Here is a 21043-nt window from a genome sequence, read left to right as displayed (position 1 = left end):
ATCGTAGGTTGCGGGTTTCTCGTGTCTGGCAAGAAACCACTGTGACCTAAAGAAAACGAGCACAGAGACGTCTCTGCAAGGTCGTTGCCATGGGTACATGGCGGAATACATGACTTCCTGTGTGTTCTGATGCAAAAGCGCTCTCTGTTTTTCAGAACTCTATGAACCTGCCACCGGATAAAGCACGTCTCCTCCGGCAGTACGATAATGAGAAGAAGTGGGACCTCATCTGTGACCAGGTACATCCTCCACAGTTGCCTACTTTTATGCCACACCCTTGCTCATGTAATGCTGAACATGCCTCCAAGAATGGTGTCAAGTTAAGAGAACAAGTTTCTTGCCATTTATAGACACTTATAAAGTTATATCAGATTTAAATAATTTCTTAAACCAAAGTAAATGAATTACAGGTTATCATTTAAAGGAACAGTGTACCCAATTAAAGTTCTGTCATCAATTACCCACCCTCATGTTGTTTTAAACCCTTATTCTTCTGTGAAGCTTCTTTTCCATGCAGGTACAATGAACGGGGACTAAAGTTTTCCAGTAGTTACATGGATTATTTTTATGAAAATCTTAAGGTGCTTTAGATCCCCATTCTTTGTAATTGTATGGAAAAGAGTAGCCTGTATAGTCTTTAGAATTTCTCCTTTTGAGTTCATACTGTCATGCTGGTTTGGAATGACATGATGGCAGAATTTAAATTTTTTTAGAGAAACTGTCCCATTAAGTAAATTGGCACATCTTGTTAAATACAGGATCATGTAGAAAAAATTATGACTTCAATGTCTTGTAAAACTACTATTTATAAACGTCTAGTCATTCAACTTTGACAAATCTGCTGAAAAGGGGAGTTCATAGTTACAACAACAAAATAGTTTTAGAATAATGTCAAAGTTTTTTAAACAAACAACATGGAATGATAATAATATGTGTATGTGTTAGATAAAGATGTTTTGAACCTGTGTTTAACTTTATCCCCCTCTTCTGTGTGTTAGGAGCGTTTCCAAGTAAAGAATCCTCCACATACATACATCCAGAAACTACGTGGATATTTAGACCCAAGAGTCACACGCAAGGTCAGCATCATCCTCTAGAATGTGAAACCAATGTCTGTTTCTCAGCTGTTTGCATGTGGACATGATTTACAGCAGTTAAAGGGGTTGTGTTGTGAGAAATCAAATTGCCCTTCTTCTTTTGTGGTGAATGTTCTTTTAAAACATATTGTAACTTTAAAATTTTGAATTTTCTTCCCTGTGCAAAAAGACTATCTATTGAAACTGAACTGGACTTGTTCTGAACTTTCACAACTTAGAAATCAACAGCAGGGAAAAAATAGCCGCTTTAATTCTAAAGGCAGGGAGGGAAATGGTAAAGAAAAAAATATGATGTTAAAAATATAAAATATATAGGATATATGAAACTATATATGAAGTCAAAACTGTTGAATATATATAGTGACAGTATATGTATGTACACCGATCAGGCATAACATTATGAAGTGAATAACACTGATTATCTTTTCATCACGGCACCTGTTAGTGGGTGGGATATATTAGGCAGCAAGTGAGCATTTTGTCCTCAAAGTTGACGTGTTAGAAGCAGGAAAAATGGGCAAGCATAAGGATTTGAGCGAGTTTGACAAGGGCCAAATTGTGATGGCTAGACGACTGGGTCAGAGCATCTCCAAAACTGCTGCTCTTGTGGGGTGTTCCCAGTCTGCAAAAGTGGTCCCAGGAAGGAACAGTGGTGAACTGGCAACAGGATCATGGGCGGCCAAGGCTCATTGATGCACGTGGGGAGCGAAGGCTGGCCCGTGTGGTCCGATCAAGCAGACGAGCTACTGTAGCTCAAATTGCTCAAGAAGTTAAGTTCTGACAGAAAGGTGTCAGAATACACAGTGCTTCGCAGTTTGTTGCGTATGGGGCTGCATAGCCACAGACCAGTCAGGGTGCCCATGCTGACCCCTGTCCACCACCGAAAGCATCAACAATGGGCTCGTGAGCATCAGAACTGGACCACAGAGCAATGGAAGAAGGTGGCCTGGTCTGATGAATCACGTTTTCTTTTACATCACGTGGATGGCCGGGTGCGTCGCTTACCTGGGGAACACATGGCACCAGGATGCACTATGGGAAGAAGGCAACCCGGCAGAGGCAGTGTGATGCTTTGGGCAATGTTCTGCTGGGAAACCTTGGGTCCTGCCATTTGACATGTACCACCTACCTAAGCATTGTTGCAGACCATGTACACCCTTTCATGAAAACGGTATTCCCTGGTGGCTGTGGCCTCTTTCAGCAGGATAATACGCCCTGCCACAAATCAAAAAGGGTTCAGGAATGGTTTGAGGAGCACAACAACAAGTTTGAGGTGTTGACTTGGCCTCCAAATTCTCAATCTCAATCCAATCGAGCATCTGTGGGATGTGCTGAACAAACAAGTCCGATCCATGGAGGCCTCACCTTGCAACTTACAGGACTTAAAGGATCTGCTGCTAACATCTTGGTGCCAGAAACCACAGCACACCTTCAGGGGTCTAGTGGAGTACATGCCTCGAAGGGTCAGTGCTGTTTTGGCAGCAAAATGGGGACCGACACAGTATTAGGAATGTTATGCCTGATCGGTGCATATACTGTGTGTGTGTATATATATATATATAAATTCAGCTTTGCCATCACAGGAATAAATTACATTTTAAAATATATCAAAATAAAAATCAGTTTTCTTAAACTGTAATAATATTTTGCAATATTTTTTTACTGTATTTTAGAACAAATAATGTAGTCTACTCTAGCTAAGAAAAACTTTCACCTAAAAAATAATGATGAATAATCTTACTGACCCCAAACTTTTGAATGGCAGTGTATGTGCAGGACATTAGTGTTGAGCACTAAAGCATCTTTTGAGAATCTTTTGAGCACTAAACGTTAACCAGAAAGGTTGTTTTACCCGGCACTAGTTAGTTTATTAAATAAAAAAAAAAAACGTTATTCTGGTGAGGTTGCAGAGTTTTTCCCCAAACATGCCGATAATCATCAGTTTCTCTCTGTGTGCAGAAATTCCGCAGGAGGGTTCAGGAATCCACCAAAGTCCTGCGAGAGCTGGAGATATCGCTGAGAACCAATCACATAGGGTGACTAATTTCTGTCTCCTCTCATTAAATCCCTCTTTTACACCTCTTCGTCTTGTGCTGATCTCTACAAATATCCCTCCCAGCAATCACCCGGAGTAACATCCCATGATCCTCCAGTAACCAATGCAGTGAGGTTATGAGGCTGCTGTATACAGTGCAGGGAACAATAGCACTGCTAGTGGTATGGGTGGGAAGCTGTGGTATTGTTTGGCTTTCCCCTCTAAAGAATCACTCTTTCTTTGTTCTTCCTGTTGTAGAAAGCTGGATGTAGTGTTTGCCCGTGCACAAATCCCTGCTGTTGGGCTGTTCTGCCAGCTTCCCTGTGCTTATAACACTGTCTGTAGACCTTGGCAGCGTCCAGATGGTTTTTATTCATCTCGTCCCTCACACACAACCCCCTTAGCAGCTTTAGCAAGCAGGAAGCTGAGTAGTGTATGCCGGAGAGCCAGGAAGCCTGGAGCATCCAACAATATAGTGTGTGAAAGGACACGTACACACACACACACACACACAAAGGTTTATAATTCATGTTGATGAACACAAATAAAACACTGACACACAAATCTGCAACACAATGAGGTACAATGAAACATTGTCAACTGGGAACATCTTTTCACTATTTATATTCCGTTTTCAAGGACACACACACACACACTTATGCATACAAAAAACAATGTGTTGTATAACTGTGAAACCATTCACACACAACCGCATGCTTTGTTACATCCGTACCAACTGGATGAACCCATACACCCAAACGATGGGAAGTAACTAACTAGCAGTAGTGGGCTGGTGCCGATTCTAACTTTTCTGCATTTTTTAAATAGTGCAGTTTTGCATATTACAAAATGCTAAATTGTTGTATTTAATGTCACATTGTATTGTGCTAATAGACAGTTGAGTGAATTAAGTCAATAATCAAACACACTCATAAATAGCACCGGAAAAATATAACCTTGCAAATGAACGCTTCAAAAATAATGCTTCATCAATCCATAGTAGCAATTCATTTTAGGTATTTTTGTAGCAAAAATATTCATGCTGCTGTTTTTAACTCAGTTATATAAATTAGGTTGCATTCTAATTTTTGTTAGTTGTATTTAGTGTAAAGTGTATATGCTAATTTACACTAAAATAATATTATTAAAATGTATATTATTTATTAAATAATATAAATTGTATTTGATTCATATTTTATTATTTTCATTTTATGACAATTTTATATTTTAAATACATTTAAATGATACGTTATATCATCTTTTAATTAAATATTTAAGAAGATATTGTTCTTAAGTTTCTAGCCAATCTTTTGTTGTGCGTAGCTCAGCTTACTTAAAAAAAAATAAAAGGCGGTAGTTTAAATAACTATACATTATGAGTAGCTTATCAAACTACAGCTTCAAAGTATCTTCCTGAACACTCATACACAGTATGTGAGCAAAAGACAATGCAAAATATGATTCTGGATTACTTTCTTTGTCTCCTGTGTGAGCCATAAATAACCAATACACTCCTCTCCTGCATTAATAAGAGCTAGGGGTAATGTGTTTCTCATTAAGAACAAAAGGAAAAGAATAGGCAGGCTATTTTCACTGACTTTTTTGGGGCTGGATGAAATGGAACAGAGGCCTGTTTATTGCATGTGTCCGATCCCTGGCCTCTTTCCGATGTGCTACTCCTTACTTTGCCAAGACAATCTGAAATAGCATCTGGCCGGACAGGAAAAGAGACTAAAGGGGAGCGGGGAGGGGGAGGTGGTAGACAGGAAGCTGATGATCGAGTGAGCCCCCACCACCTTTTCAGTCTGAAAAGTCTGTTTCTTGCTCAGTCCCACTTTTTGTCTGTCTTTCTTGTGCTCTTTTGGGAGGCTTTTTTCTGACGCACCCATGGCCATTTAACAATAGTGATAGATTTCAACTACTGTAATCATTACAGTTTGTGTTTGAGAGGTAAAATAAGAATGAAAATGAGAGACTGGCAGAAAAAAAGAAGAATGCATGTGTATATATAAGTGAATGTTTGCACAGGGGAGGCAGTCTAAACACTCCCACTGTCAGGGATTTAACCTCCTCTCTCAAGCTATGATCTCCACGTTCCTTTGCTCTGCATGGTGGGAATTCCTCTTGCTTTGAGCTTCTCTCCCAGAAATCTGGAGCTAAATGAAGGAAATCTAAAACTAGCCTCTATTCTGGACTTTCCATCTTAGTCTTGCCAAACCAGTCTACTCAAGGCTGCCTTGAGGCTGAAAATGTCTTGATTTTAAAGTCAACATTAAACAACATTTGCTACTTCTATAATATGATGTATTTAATGCAATAGGATATTCAACATTAATCAACACTCATTAGCAATAAGCCCATGTTCACTTGTCAGCCTGAGGTTTAAGTTTGATGTCACGTTGACAGTCTAGAAAAAGAAGTTTTATTTCTTCACTCTTTGTCTCTGCCTTTCATATTTTCACATATTTTTAGTCTTTGTTAATCTGATCTGATTGTTGTTGTTGATAGATGTACACAATCATTCAAAAGTTTGGGGTCTGTGAAAACAAAACATTTCTTATTATTATCAATGTTGAAAACGATTATGCCCCTTAATATTTTTGTGTAAACAGCAAGAAATTTTTTCAGGATTGTTTGATGGATAGAAAGTTCAAAAGAACAGCATGTATTTGAAATATAAATCTTTTGTATTATTATAAATGTCTTTACTATCACTTTTGATCAATTTTATTGGATCCTTGCTGAATAAATGTATATATTTCTTACTGACCCCAAACCTTTGAATAGTAGTGTATATAGAGTGTTTGATTTCAGTAGGATGTTAACATCAGCTGTGTTTTTAATGTGGCAGGTGGGTTCGTGAATTCCTCAACGATGAGAACAGAGGCCTGGACATCCTGGTGGAGTATCTCTCCTTTGCCCAGTGTGCCGTCATGTAAGACCCTAAAAACAACCAACCACAGTCAACTTCACAACACGCCAATCCATTCACCATCTTTAGGACATTTAAAAGATTACAAGAAGACAGGTTTCCGCTGTAGATAAAAACATAATGATTATGAGGGAGCCTGATGCCTCGTTGTAGGTGCACTGCATTTTGTTTTGTGCTTTGTTATGCCCTGCTATAATGTGCTTGGATGGTCCTGTGTGGCTCTCTGCAAAACCCTGGACCCCCTGTTACCCAGCAAGCAATAGCTGTCATTTCACCATCTCAGTTAACTATAGGCCGATATAGTCCGTCTATGAGTAACCCACTTCTAGCCAAAATAACCTTGAATTTGGTTAAATGTCATTTTTGCCTAAATAACTTGTGAGATAAAGTAAGTAAAATAAGTGAAGTCAACAGTGATTACAAGGTGTTTGGTTTCATTTCTTTGACATGTTCATGTTCTAGATGACTAGTCTATTCTTGGGCTATGGTTAGACGTCTATTACATTTTCACTAACAGCACAAATTATTTGTTGTAGCCTAGACGTCAGGGCTGTGTTTGGACGGCGATGAGACATTGTTTAATAGCAAAATTGCTTGCTGGGTGCTGAGCTCTGTTGCTAACCCTCCCCACCCTTACCCCCTGCTCTCCTTATGTGCGGTTCCCTGTGTATGCGGCTCAGGTTGGATTTTGAAGGGCTGGAGAATGGCGAGGACTTTTCGCTGGACAAGGCTAAGTCCTGGAGCAGGTCCATCGAGGATCTGCACCAGAATGGCTGCAATACACTGGTGCGCTCTGCGCGGCAATCCGTCCTCCGGTATGTACTGGCCTGCTTGTGCTTGCTACGCTCGACCTCGCTTTGAAATGACTGTATGTTCGCTTATGTGATAACTTGCATTGGTTTGGTTCAGGCTGCTAGCCAATCACAACTGATTAAATAGAAATAGTTAATGCGCTGTTTTTTTTGTTTTGTTTTTTGAAAGAAATTTGAAGAACTGGCACTTTCCAAGAACAGGGTAAAAAAAATGCCTCAAAGTCCTTAAGAAATAACACTATAAAGTTACTTATCATATTTCAAATGCAAATTTCTTTGGCTTCTAAATGATCAACATGATCAAAACTTAATCTACTACATGCCTTCTGTCATGTCCTTGATGTCCTTATACTTTTTTTAACAAGTAAAAAGGCCTTTTAGTATCATTAAAAAAAACATCCACCTTCAGGTCATGGTATATGTGTTTTTGCTGTGAAATCTTTACTGATTTTTATAAGAATATCTGTTAATCTTTTATAATGTTAGTAATACTTTAAGATGAACACTTACTGGACTGAAGCAACTTGGGTTTACATGATTATCCATACGTAATTTCTTGAGAAAAGTAATTTTTAAATCCAAATTTAAAATGATTTTGTACAGATCATTTGATAATAAAAATAAGCATTTAAATATCTTCTTAATAAGATATATTATTGGGAGCTATAGAGTGATAAGTGCTATTCATATAGACTGGGTAAACCCAGCCTGATCTGCCGGCGATTTGATTTCGCCCTGCAACTCAGTCTGGAAACCTGTACATTCATTTCTACTGCTTCTGTTACACTTTTGTGGGAACCAATCACAGACTGGCTTATCCACCTGGCACACTATTGGCAGGTTTAACACAATGACGGATAGAGAAGATACATAGCTACATAGATACATAAAATACATAGCAGACTCCCCAGACCAATGTTCAAACTTAAATTGAGCTTGGTCTGGTGATAGCCAGACAACTATTCATATGCATTTTGATTAGTCTGCTATACTTTTTTAAAGATCTTATTGATTTACATTACAAGCTATCAGAATTTCATCTACATTTTGGTCATATAAATATCAGCAACCCCCTTCTCGAGAATGAGCTCCAAATTCTCCTGTATCATTGTAAGCCATAAAGGCCTGATCTGATCAAATATGATACACATATGCAATATTTTTAATACATACAACCATTTTAATACAACCATTTAATGTGTTTTAGCTACTTATCCTAGGTTAACTATAATAATATAATAATTATAATAACTATAATAAATATAATAGTTTTCACATTAAAAACATGTGTCTGTTTGCATTGTTTTATGAGTAACCCTATTTGAGGAAAGTGTCAACTGTTGTTCCTGACTTGTCACGGTTAGCTTCCTGTCTCACTTCACTGGTTATAAGTGTGCTCATGCTATGATAGGAGCATCAGTGCTTTTGCACCGAAACTAGGAGTCACATGCGTGCATTATTTTGCCCACTGAGCCAAAGCCGCACTTCCTGAGGGTAGACAACTCACGTGAATGAAAGTATTTCTTTATGTGGCATGTATGAGTGATTGTTTGTGTGTGTGTTCTATCAAATCAAACACAGCTCTTGTAAACTACTAATTTTATCCTTTTATTACAGCTATGGCTCAACGGCCAACAGCAAAACCATCAAGAACTCCAGATTAGTCAGTCAAAAGGATGACGTGCACGTGTGCATCATGTGCCTCAGAGCAATCATGAACTATCAGGTACAGGATACACAGACCTGATTGGTCACCTCAGGGATGTCTGCCTGTTCTGAAGCTGTACTTCTTAAAGTAGTACGGAAACTTGTCAAACACAAAAAAATAACCTGTTACCCTCCAGATTATTTTTTCATATCAGTGTCTGTCCAATTTACAAACATCTTTATTGAATAACCATTGCATTGGGGTAAATGTTTTCATACTCAAACCACATTGCTTTTTCCTTTCTCACCCTAGTATGGCTTCAACCTTGTCATGTCTCACGCGCATGCGGTCAACGAAATCGCCCTGAGTTTGAACAATAAGAACTCAAGGTAAGAATTAAGGCATTGTTTAACAGTTTTAAGGGACATTTATACCAAACATGTTTTTGCGTTTAAAGAAGCGAGAATCAGGGCAATGAAATGGGGGAAAAGCAAGGTTTAGAGACACATTTTTTTAAAACTATTTTTAACTTAAGTCAGTCGTGTCCATGTTTGCATAGAAAAACAATGGAAAAGCAGCACAGTGGAATGGAAATTCTGTGTGGACGGCCCCTTAGAAACACTGTAAAAAAATCTGTGAAATGTATGGTAACCCCCCCCCCCCCCAATCATTTACCATAAAAATAAGTTAAGTTATAAGACAAGTTTTTAACAATAAGAATATAAGGTAAGAATGAAGGCTCTGTTTAACAATTTTAAGGGCCATTTACACAGAACATGTTTTTGCTTTTAAAGCTCAAGACGAATTGCACTGGACTGAAAAATGCAAGGTCTAGAGACACATTTTTTACTACTTTTAACTGGAGCGCCTCGTTTTTGGAAAGTGTCACGAACGAGGCGCTGTAAAAGCCGTAAGATTTGTGCGCTGAAGTCAGTCACGTCCGTGTTTACATAGAAAAACAATGGAAAAGCGGCGCAGTGGAATTAAAAAATGCGCTCTGTTTTTGTGTAAACAACCACTTAATATGTCAATTTACGATTTTTCACTTTAAATTATAAGATGGCTTTTTTTTCACTTCCAAAATCTGTACATTTAAGAGTATTTCACTGTAAAACGAAAATCTGTTATACTTTTTCACTGTATAGAGTATGTGAACTTAACGTTAACCAATTAACAGGTTTTTACCATAACATTTTTACAACCGTTTACCAAAATTTAGATATTTTTTTATGGTCTAGGTAACTAAGTGTTGAGCCTGTTTAATGCAATACTTTCAGTGGCCTTTAGTTATCATTACGCTGTGAAGTTGGGGATTAGAGTTGTGCAGTTGTTTGGTAAGAATGAACTCTTTAGAGCGGATTAGTGTCAGTCTGAATAAGTGCATTTGTAGTCAAAGCTTAGATCAGTTCAGACTGAAGCATGGAAACCCCCCCCAGCCCTTCTTACATGTTGAAGAGCGTCATTCCTTGAGCTCAATGAATCAGTGCACTATCTATCACTCAATCACAGCTGTAAAGGTTTTCTTGGACTGTGTCATTTCAAAAAATCTCTGCAAAAATTACCCCACCTACAATTACTGATACTCCGCATCAGACGTGACCCCAATGAGAGGCTCAAGATGAAAGTGCGCTATCACGTTTCTGATTTTGAAAATTATATAACAATGGACACAAAGCTGCTGTTCTCCCTGAAGGATAGATCTAAGCAGGTGTGGGTGGGTAATGATCTGTCAAGTTGGTAATGTTACCCGTCTTATTGTGCGAGTTCTGCTCTGCCGCTCTAGTCCAGTTGAATTCTCACAGAAGCTTTTGTTCTGCCTATAGAACAAAGGCGCTGGTCCTGGAGCTGCTGGCTGCTGTGTGTTTGGTGCGAGGTGGTCATGAAATCATCCTCTCAGCGTTTGATAACTTCAAAGAGGTAGATCCTGCAATATATACACCTGCATGTGTATTACAAAAACCATAGATGTGTTATATTAAATGTTCAAAAAGTTGTTTTGTTTTAGTTTGTGCACACAAAGCCAATTAGCTGGCCATTCTTTGCTTCCCATATGCATTTGTGGGAAAACACCACATCTTAAGCCAGTCGTTTTATTAAACCCACATCTTTGATAAGGATCTGTGTTTTGGGGGGGAGTGAATTGCCTGCAGACTCAACCGTTCACTCAACCTCTGTTTTGTTTGCCTAGTCATTTAAATACCGGAAACGGGCCAATTACCCCGTAACTGTCCAACTCTATCCTGAGAAAGTAGGAGAGCTAATCAACACAGCAGTGAGAGACTGAAATAAAATACTGTCTGTAGACTGGCAGAACTAGTCTTCAAAGACTCTGTGGTTGAACTAACTTTGAATTTAGTCTAATGAATTAAACGTTCCACATTTAATTCAGCAGAGCATTATTAACTCAAGCAAGAAGCTGATTGAAGCATTTTAAAAAGTAAGTAGTATTGTTAATAGCAGCACAAGTTTCCCATTCTTCCATGGTGAAATGTGAGGCCTAACATTGCTCCTTTGCCATTTTGATCCCCTTCTTTTTCCATAAAGTCTATAATGAAGTCTGACTTTGTCCTGGTCTGAATTCTCCATCAGGTTACATCTCATCTGAACCCCATAACCTCATACTCTGCTCTTTCTAGAACTAGAAAACCTTTTTTTCAAAGTATTCAAAGTAGGATGTTTATTTGTAAGGATATAAGAGCTATAACTATCACACTAAAAACTGACACTTGAAACTGACTGTTTCTGCGATTTCAGGTTTGTAAGGAGAAGCACCGCTTTGAGAAGCTGATGGAGTATTTCCGTAGTGAAGATGGGAACATTGACTTCATGGTAGGTGCATGCAAGCACTTCTGTATTTTTGTAGCTGTTTGTTTGTGTGAGACATGAATGTGTTTGACTGTGTGTTTGTGTCTCAGGTGGCCTGTATGCAGTTCATCAACATTGTAGTCCATTCGGTGGAGGACATGAACTTCCGTGTACATCTGCAATATGAGTTCACTAAGCTGGGGCTTGATGACTTCCTGGAGGTATTCAGTCAATGTTTAAAATACTCTCAATTTATTCAGTGTTTAAATAGGCGAGGAAAATGTTCACTGCGTAGAAATCTTTTTATTTGAAATACTATTAAATAATTCAGTCAAACAGACTTTTGAATATATTCTTCAACTCTAAAGAGTAACCACATGATAAAACATCATGAAATCCCCTGTGTTTCCTCACAGAAATCCAAGCACACAGAGAGTGATAAGTTGTCGGTGCAGATCCAGGCTTACCTGGATAACGTGTTTGATGTTGGAGGTCTGTTGGAGGACGCTGAAACAAAGAATGTGGCCCTGGAGAAAGTGGAGGAGCTGGAAGAACATTTGTCACATGTAAGAACCATTAGATACTCCCTTTCCTTATTGCTAAATGTTATTATTATAAAAAAAATTAGAATAGCAATAGAATAGCTGCACCCCTGTCTTGTGTTTTTCTTTTTTTAAGAATCCCAATTTTGTGCACTGCGAACACAAATAAAGCTAATGATAATTGCTGTACAACAAGGTTGGCAATATATTAGTTACATTTACCGGTAGAAATTTAATGTGATGGAGAATCCTTAGAACCAGAAAAAAACCCTTAATATATAAACTAAAATGAGAAATTGCTTACATTAATCGGATTAAAATTTATCAAATTTGATTTGTGATAGGTCTACATTTGCTTTGGAAATTCATAATCAGCACTATTTATTCAGTAGTTTTTAATCACTTCTTTAAACATGTACACGACCATTGAAAGGTTTAGGGTTGGTAATATGTTTAGATTTTTTTGAAAGCTGGATATATTTGATCAAATATTTTTACAATAGCTGTTTACTATTGTAATATATTTTAAAATGTAATGTAATCCTGTGATGCAAAGCCGAATTTTTTAGCATCATTACTCCAGTCTTCAGTGTCACATGATCCTTCAGAAATCATTCTAATATGCTGATTAGGTGCTCAAGAAACATTTCTTTTTATTATCGATGTTTAAAACATTGCTATTTAATATTTTTGTTGAAACATTTTTTGTAGTGTTAAAAAATCTTACTGACCCCAAACTTTTGAATAATAGTGTATTACATATCATTATCGATCACATTTTTTATGAGCATAATAATATAAATATTTGCTTATATCACTCACATTTGGTAAAACAAAATTCCATAGTTGCCATGTACATTTTCTGTAATATATATATTTGGTCATGTTGTCACTTCCAATATCTTCGGGACTTCACCCTTATCAGAGTTCACTGAGAGTTCAGGGAATTCAGAGATATTCCCTAGCATTCTCCCACAGCAGCATATACAGCTCAATCATTCACTTTTGGTGCAGAGGGATCTTAAAATATGATTTATTATCTGACTTGCAGACTGATTGGGCTTATAAGTGCTTAGTTTAGCACATACTGGCTTGTAAATCTTGTATGCAGGCAGTGTGAAAACAAACCTCAGATTGTTCCTCTGATCTTGCCTCAGTAGTGGGCCTTTCTGCTGGGCTAAGTTATGCTCATGGCAAAGGTCTTGAAATGATCAGAGAATCACACAACAATCCTTTTGCTCCTGCTGGGGGTGGACAACAGAATTCCCCAAATATTCCACTATGTGTGTAATCTCCACTACTTCAAAAGTGAAAGTGAAGCTGCCTCATCTGCTGTGTCATGCTGCTGGAAATATTCTCTTTATTGATCTGTAAGAGTGAGCGACTCAGAAGGAAGCTTAAAAGGGTATGGGATAGATGTTTATCGGACCAATGCTCTGAACTACCTCTCGCTCTCCTCTCATTTTTGTTTTGTCAGCTCTCACGCTGTCATGTTTTCTCACATGCTCCCTTTCTTTTTGTCCCAGGTGACAGAGAAGCTTTTAGATGTTGAAAATGAGACCATAATGAAGGTTGCAGACCTGGAGAAACAGCTGTTACACAAAGACAAGGAACTGTCAGTCATAAAGGTAGGCAAACACTCTCAATCACTTGTATCATCTTCACTATAATGATTTATTTATAAATAAAAGTACAATATACATAAGTAATAGGAATGGTGATGACAAATGTAATGAAGAATATGTTATTAGGAAGGACTGGTTATTAATCCTTTGTTGCTTTTGCATTGTCTGGTTACTAGATGTCTAAATGTAGAGTAAAATACCATGTTTTTTTGGATCTACTATGGTATTCTTTGAAGTACTGTCAAAGAAATACCAATTCAAATAATTATGGTAGTCATTCAGTACAGTATAACCTTTGTTTACAATTAACAGTGTACATCTAGCACAGTTTTTTTTTAATTCATTTTTTTTAATTATTTATTTTTGTTATTTTATTTTATATTTGTATAACACTATACTATGCTATATTACCTTGGCGTTCATTTACAAAATGTTTCTAATACAACGGTTGAGGGAGTTGTCTTGAGTATTTTATTGATAGAGTTGTATTGGCAAATTTACATTTTTTCTCTCCTTTGACCAACTTAATATCTTGATATTTTATCCTCTTTTGGAAAGTTATAGAAATGCTGTTTCATGGATATTGGAATTTTTATTTTGCTATTGGGGCAAATGGGAACGCAAAAAAATATATTTGTTGTAGTTCCAGTTCATCATTCACTACAGAACTTTACCTAACTATGATAACGTTCACTTCTGAGAACCCCAAAAAAATGTTAAAATAGTCCATGTTTATAAATCAGTATCACATACAGTATCATCCAAACACGCTCTCAAAATTGGACTATGAGTCATTCTGTCGAAGAATGCAGTTGTCACTCATAACCAAACAGAATATGCATGAACAAAACCATATTTAGCACTCAAAACAGGACTGACAACCATCTATCCACCATAGTATTTGTTCGGGAATTTTAATTTGTCGTATATACCCCAACATCCTTGACTCTCTTCCTTCCTATGGTTATCCAGGAGACGTATGAGTCCGCCAGCACACAGGTGCACACACTGCGGCGAATGATCCAGGAGAAGGACGCCGCCTTCCAAAGGCACAACAACATCGAGAAGCGGCTGCTGGAGCTGGAGCAGCAGGGCACCATCCGTTTACGCAAACAGCCTGATGGGGACATTGCCATTGAGGCTCTGGGTGGAGGAGGACTGGTTAGTGGAGCAGCAGCTGGAGTTCCTCTGAGAGACCTGGGCTCATTTACTGCAAGCATGAGTGGGAGTGAAGGTCAGGGTGTCACTTCACCCGCTCCTAATGAAGCTGTTGCTCCACCCCCACCGCCACCACCACCTCCACCTGCCCCACCACTCCCTTCAGAAGGTACTCACAGAATAGCCAGGAAAAACAATAGGGTGAATGTGAAGTTTACTTTATCATTTGTCACGTATATTCATTATTATATAAGATATCAAAAAACTTCATGGGAATGCTCGTGGAGACTCAAGTCCCCCATCTGCAGATTGTATATGACAAAAGACACTTACATTTTTATGAATGACAATCCCTGCATTTTTACTCTTGTGTATAATTTCAGTATAAAATTTCCATTAGAGAGAGAGATGCTCACCAAGGCTGCATTTATTTGATCAAAGATACAGTAAAAACAGTAATATTATTTTTAAATGTAATTTTTAATGTAAAATGTAATGTAAACAGAAAGTTAAAAAATAGCATTTTTTAAAAATAGAAATAGTTTGTATTATTACATTTTTTTAAATTACTTTAATTACTGTCACTTTTCAATTGAATTCATCCTTACTTAAAAAAACCTTACTTAATGGTAGTGTATATAAATAAAATAACATAATATTATATATTATATTTGAGAAAGAAAATATTTCATTTTAGGCGGACAGGGAAAATATTTCGATTTTCGATTTGGCAATGGAAAGTGGATATGTGGGGATTCCCTTGAAGCTCCAGATTATGAAAACTTTATTAGAGTTATTGTAGAGTAAGATAAAAAGCAAACCAAGGCAAAGCTGTACACACTTTTCCCTTCTGAGCAACAGAACTTTCAAATGTACAAGTCGTTGCACGTTTATCAGGAAAAGGAAAAGCTAAGGGTGTTTCCTTTAGCTAAGGAGCTTTTTTTTGCTGAGGAAGCAGCTGGACTTGAACTAACGAAATATCCATTAAGCTTCTGACTGTTTAGGAACAGTTTAAACACATGCTAATTTATTACATCTCTCTTGTTTTATAGTCGAGTTTGTTCCTATTCCTCCTCCACCTCCTCCACCTTTGCCCGGACCGTCACCATCAGTCATCCTTAGCATTGGCTTATCAGGTAATACATAATTAAAAATAGAAATAAGATATTCAGATATCCAATTTGTTGACAACAAAAAATCAAAGTGAGTGACAAAGTACTCTCAGGATATTGTCATACGCAAGTATATACACATTTATTGTCTGACCCTTATGTTTCTTCATCTCTTATAGCCATACGCATCAAGAAACCCATAAAAACCAAATTCCGCCTTCCTGTCTTCAACTGGACTGCACTGAAACCCAACCAGATCAATGGCACCGTCTTCAACGAGATCGATGATGAGCGTGTGCTTGAGGTGATATTTAGTGTGAATCAGATTTGCACATATTTTCAGCGTGTGCTCCTAGAAACTCTCCACCCATCCCAAGTGCATTTGTTCTGTCATGTAGGAGTTGGATCTGGAGAAGTTTGAGGAGCTGTTCAAGACAAAAGCCCAGGGTCCTGTGGTGGATCTGTCATGCTCAAAGAGCAAGGTTTCCCAGAAGGCCATCAATAAAGTGCAGCTGCTTGATTCCAATCGCTCGAAGAACTTGGCCATCACTCTGCGCAAGGCCAACAAGACCACAGAGGAGATTTGCAAAGCCATTCAAACGTACGCATATACTCAAGATTTCCGTCATATCGTGTCTTCATCTTCTCAGTAATCTCATCTGAAATGAATATGATGCAATGTCCATGTTGCAGGTTTGATCTGAAGGCCCTGCCGGTGGACTTTGTGGAATGCCTGATGCGGTTTCTGCCCACGGAGGCTGAGAGCAAACTAATGCGTCAGTATGAGCGGGAGAGGAGACCTCTGGACCAGCTTGCTGAGGAAGACCGCTTCATGCTCTTCTTCAGCAAGATTGAGCGGCTCACTCAGAGAATGAACATCATCACTTTCGTGGGCAACTTCAGTGATAATGTCAACATGCTGACCCCGGTGAGCAACTATGATGGTCAACAATTGGAAAGTTGGGAATTTTTTTTAATGGATTTTCAGTGAAGAACCCACAGTGATTTCTGACATCCTTGTTGTTCCTGGAAGTATTTACAATTTGGGGTTAAATTGAGGTGTAGACTTATCAACCTATCATTACCCTCTGATTTTAGAGTTGTTAGGCTTGTGGTTAAGTATGTTTGACCATTTTATTCCTGGTCCAACAAAAGATGTTTATCTAGACGCTGACATCTCTTTAACTATTTGACATCCACAGCAACTCAACGCCATCATCGCGGCATCAGCTTCAGTGAAGTCCTCTCCAAAGTTAAAGAAGATTCTTGAAGTAAATGTCAACTTGTCTTGTTCATTAGAAAGGCTCAAGATCTTCCGAAATTGGTCTAGCGTTATACGTAACTGTCTGTTTTTTTCCACACAGATCATTCTTGCTCTGGGCAACTACATGAACAGTAGTAAAAGAGGCTCGGTGTATGGTTTCAAACTTCAGAGCCTGGATCTGGTGAGCTTAGTTGTAGAAGTGGCTTTCTATATGATGGTGTAGTTAAATAACAGGGCTGTTCTCACACACAATGCTCTCTCAGCTGCTAGATACTAAGTCTACTGACCGGAAGATGACACTGCTCCACTACATTGCTCTGGTCGTCAAAGAGAAATATCCTGAACTGGCTACTTTCTACAATGAACTGCACTTTGTGGATAAAGCTGCAGCAGGTCTGTGTCCTTCCGGGTTGGAATTTGAATTGAACTGACCACGCCCCATAGGATGTTGAATTGTATTTAAATTAGAAATACAAGAAGTGGAATTTACAGAAAGGCAATTCAAAGAAATTGAACACACTTCAAACTAAATGATTTATTTATGTTGTTTGGCTCCATTTAGAAGGCATTGGGGTAAATTAGAGCACTAATTCAAATCAATTATTTAAGAATTTATTAAATATAGTCAAAAATACACTACCATTCAAAAGCTTGGGGTCAGTATTTTGTAATGTTTTTAAAGAAGTCTCTTATGCTCACCAAGCATAAGATCATTAATTTAATCAAAAAACTATAAACACAGTAATATTGTAAAATACTATTACAATTTATAATAACTTTTTTTCAATTTTAGTATATTTCTAAATGTATTTTATTCCTGTGATGGCAACGCTATATTTTCAGCATCATTACTCCAGTCTTCAGTGTCACATGATCCTTCAGAAATCAGTCTAATATGCTGATTTGGTGCTCAAGAACAATTTATCAACAATTTATCTGCTGCCAACAAATATTTTTGTTGAAACATGATACACTTTTTTCAGGATTATTTGATGAATAGAAGGTTCAAAATAACAGTATTTGTTTTAAATAGAAAACTTTTGTACATTATAAATGTATTTACTGCGTATTTTGAGTAATTTATATTGCTGAATAAATGTATTAATTTCTTTAAAAAAAAATCTTACTGACCCTAAACTTTTGAATTGTAGTGGATGAATAAATTAAATGAATTGTGGTTTTCCAATAGTTATTTAATGCATTAAAAACATTTTTTAAAGAATGTATTCATCTAGGTTAATGTTAATTTATAAATATATTTTTGCTGGTTGGTAATTCATGTTCATTCATAATACAGTAACTGATTTTAATAAATAATTTATGCAACCTAAAATGTCATTAGCATATACAGACGTTAACAGTAACCTAGATCGATAAATGCTGTAATATTTAATTGTCAGTTAATGATACCTAACGCATTAACTAATGTTAACAAATTAACATTTAGTGACAACTACATTTCTATAGGTACCATTTCAAACATTGAGTATGCTATGTAATGTTTATGGAAATACCTTTTAAGTTGTGTGTATGATTATGATTGGGTGATTCATAATGAAAAATGAACTGGAAAATCCATACAGCAATTATATGAATAACGACATTCATTTCAAATCTTCGGTTACAGTCTCCCTGGAGAACGTGCTGTTGGATGTTAAGGAGCTCGGTAAGGGCATGGATCTGGTCAGGAGAGAGTGCAGTCTGCACGACCACGCCATACTCAAGGGCTTCCACCAGACCAGCGATACACAGCTGGACAAAATACAGAAAGACGCCAAGACTGCTGAGGTGTCCTTTCTGTCTTTTACAAAACACTTTCTGGCAATTAAACAGTAGCATATTATTTAAATCTCACATTGTATCCACTTACAGGAGGCCTTCAACAATGTGGTGCATTACTTTGGGGAGAGTTCTAAGACCACGCCGCCCTCTGTCTTCTTCCCAGTGTTTGTACGGTTCATCAGAGCCTACAAGGTACTAAAATCTATTCAGTTATTCACTCAATGGTTCTAGGCACGGCAGAGCACACTAAAGAATAATGAATCTTCATATTTTGACAAGACGAAAACACATTTGTGGCTCTGTATAGCCATCAGGTCAGGAAGAGACTTTTATTTTCTAAGCCTCAGGGAGGAAGGTGACCCCGACCTGCTTTCAAGTCATTGAGGACAGGAAGGAGTCGTCCACATGATCTGCTATCTGGAATGTTTAGTAAACATGATGTGGTGAAAGATCTGGCCTGCTAACTGAAAGGTTGTAGGTTCAAACCCTGAATGGACACACACTTTCTATGTGTGTTTATATCAGTTGGCCATCCTAGTTTTAGTGTCTTCCCTGTTGAAGCGTCAGCGTCAGAGCGCTGGGGTGGAGTAGCAGACGTTAGTAGAGGGTGAATAACAGGAAGGGGCAGCTGGGCTGAGATTTAAGAGCAGCTGCTGTGTTTAGACTGGGCTTTGCCTTCACCACCTCTAACCCGGACACACACACATACACACACCTCTTCCTCACATTGTTCTGCTGGTGGATTTATGAGTCTACATGAGGAACCGCAAAAAGCGCCGAGATCTCTGTGTTTGTGTGCGTCCATATTCATATCCCTTCTCAGAGGTTGCTGTGATTGTTTAGATGTGAGGTCGTAGCCTGTGTTTTGTGCAGTGTCAGGGCCCGGATCACACTTAACCCTCTACCGGAACTGTTGTTTTCTGCAGGAGGCTATGGAGGAAAACGAACTGAAGAAGAAGCAAGAGGAAGCCATGAGAGAAAAACTACTAGCACAGGAGGCCAAACAGCAAGACCCCAAGGTGAAATCTAAGACCATGCAAAAAAATATTGAAATTGAAAATTCCCTTTAAGGATATTTTCAACATTAAATTCAAAAATATAATTAAGCTGTATCTGTTAATATTATTTAATGGACCTGAGATAACATGAACTAACAATGAACAGCTGTATTTCTTATTAACTAATGGTAATAAAGATTTAAAAAAAATACTGTAACAAATGTATTGCTCATTGTTACTAAATTTGCATTAACAGAAGCTTATTTTAAAGTGTTACTTATGCTAGTTATTATGCAATTAGTTAATGCTCCTTCTGGTTCTTGTTACAAAATTTTACAAACCGTGAATTTGCCCCTGAATCTTTTAAATATTTGAAGTGCTTAATACATTTCTTGATTCCTAAATGCAGGTCCAGGCTCAAAAGAAGCGACAGCAGCAGCAGGATTTGATAGCGGAGCTCCGGCGCAGACAGGCCAAGGACCACCGGCCTGTATATGAAGGCAAAGATGGCACCATTGAAGACATTATCACAGGTGGGCTGGGCAGGACTACAATACCCATCAGCCAGGGGTCCAGAATCACTGTGGTGGTCCACAGCTCTCCGCATCAGCAATACACTCTCTGTTATGTTAAACAACAGCCCTTACAGCTCAATCAGCACACTTTACAAGTGCACATCAGTTAAAACCGCTGGTTTGGAATTTAAATCAACTCTCAGGGATCTTCAGAGTTAATTAGATGGTGTGGTGTATTAACTAAGCTCTTCCTTTCTAAAGTATGTAAATAAATCATAGAGGATGCCATAAGAGTGACTCCAGATACTGGGCAGGAAGAGATAAAATCCTTTCACCAAAAAAATCTTTGATGAACAAGCCGACAAGGCTGTTTATATTTATTTAATTATTAACCACAGAATCATTTTTTTTTGGCAAACACTCTCATTCCTGTGAGGCTTTCTGATGCTACAATATTTAAAAAAATAAAAATAATTTTTTTTAAATTTTAACATTTTAAAAATACAGTCAGTACAATCAGCACATTGCTCTTTAAATGTAAGGCTGTGCACATGTTGACAAGTTTTCACATGAAGTTCAGTAAAGTTAAAATTCTTACAATTGCTATTCTAACATTTCATAAACAATGTTCCAGACTTATGATGAAGCCATAGATATTACTGACAGAACGAAGAATAGTCACTTTCTCCTCTCGTCACCCCAGTCACAAAGAAATCAG

General features: G+C 37.8%; 1 protein-coding gene across 6 annotated transcripts in view; it reads left to right on the top strand.

The window, feature by feature from the left end:
• Positions 1-21043, top strand: part of fmnl3 (formin-like 3) — a 53997-nt gene that overhangs the window by 26479 nt on the left and 6475 nt on the right. For 3 of the 6 annotated variants that reach the window (XM_079803377.1, XM_079803378.1, XM_079803379.1), the window contains exons 2-25: positions 156-239; positions 999-1079; positions 3057-3133; positions 5984-6067; positions 6745-6879; positions 8494-8602; positions 8837-8913; positions 10348-10441; positions 11279-11353; positions 11440-11550; positions 11746-11895; positions 13398-13499; positions 14469-14823; positions 15707-15790; positions 15946-16070; positions 16165-16367; positions 16460-16694; positions 16969-17037; positions 17131-17211; positions 17294-17423; positions 18658-18818; positions 18903-19004; positions 19739-19831; positions 20220-20343. In XM_079803377.1, coding sequence (XP_079659503.1) covers positions 156-239; positions 999-1079; positions 3057-3133; positions 5984-6067; positions 6745-6879; positions 8494-8602; positions 8837-8913; positions 10348-10441; positions 11279-11353; positions 11440-11550; positions 11746-11895; positions 13398-13499; positions 14469-14823; positions 15707-15790; positions 15946-16070; positions 16165-16367; positions 16460-16694; positions 16969-17037; positions 17131-17211; positions 17294-17423; positions 18658-18818; positions 18903-19004; positions 19739-19831; positions 20220-20343 — 2941 coding nt within the window. The remainder of the gene's footprint in view (positions 1-155; positions 240-998; positions 1080-3056; positions 3134-5983; positions 6068-6744; positions 6880-8493; positions 8603-8836; positions 8914-10347; positions 10442-11278; positions 11354-11439; positions 11551-11745; positions 11896-13397; positions 13500-14468; positions 14824-15706; positions 15791-15945; positions 16071-16164; positions 16368-16459; positions 16695-16968; positions 17038-17130; positions 17212-17293; positions 17424-18657; positions 18819-18902; positions 19005-19738; positions 19832-20219; positions 20344-21043) is intronic. The other 3 variants (XM_079803380.1, XM_079803381.1, XM_079803382.1) reach the window with 1 other exon arrangement.

The sequence above is a fragment of the Gobio gobio genome (genome assembly GCF_949357685.1).
Source record: "Gobio gobio genome assembly, chromosome: 21".
NCBI classification, from domain to species: Eukaryota; Metazoa; Chordata; class Actinopteri; order Cypriniformes; family Gobionidae; genus Gobio; species Gobio gobio.
The sequence above is the reverse complement of the archived record's forward strand: the minus strand, read 5'-3'. Positions and strand labels throughout refer to the sequence as shown.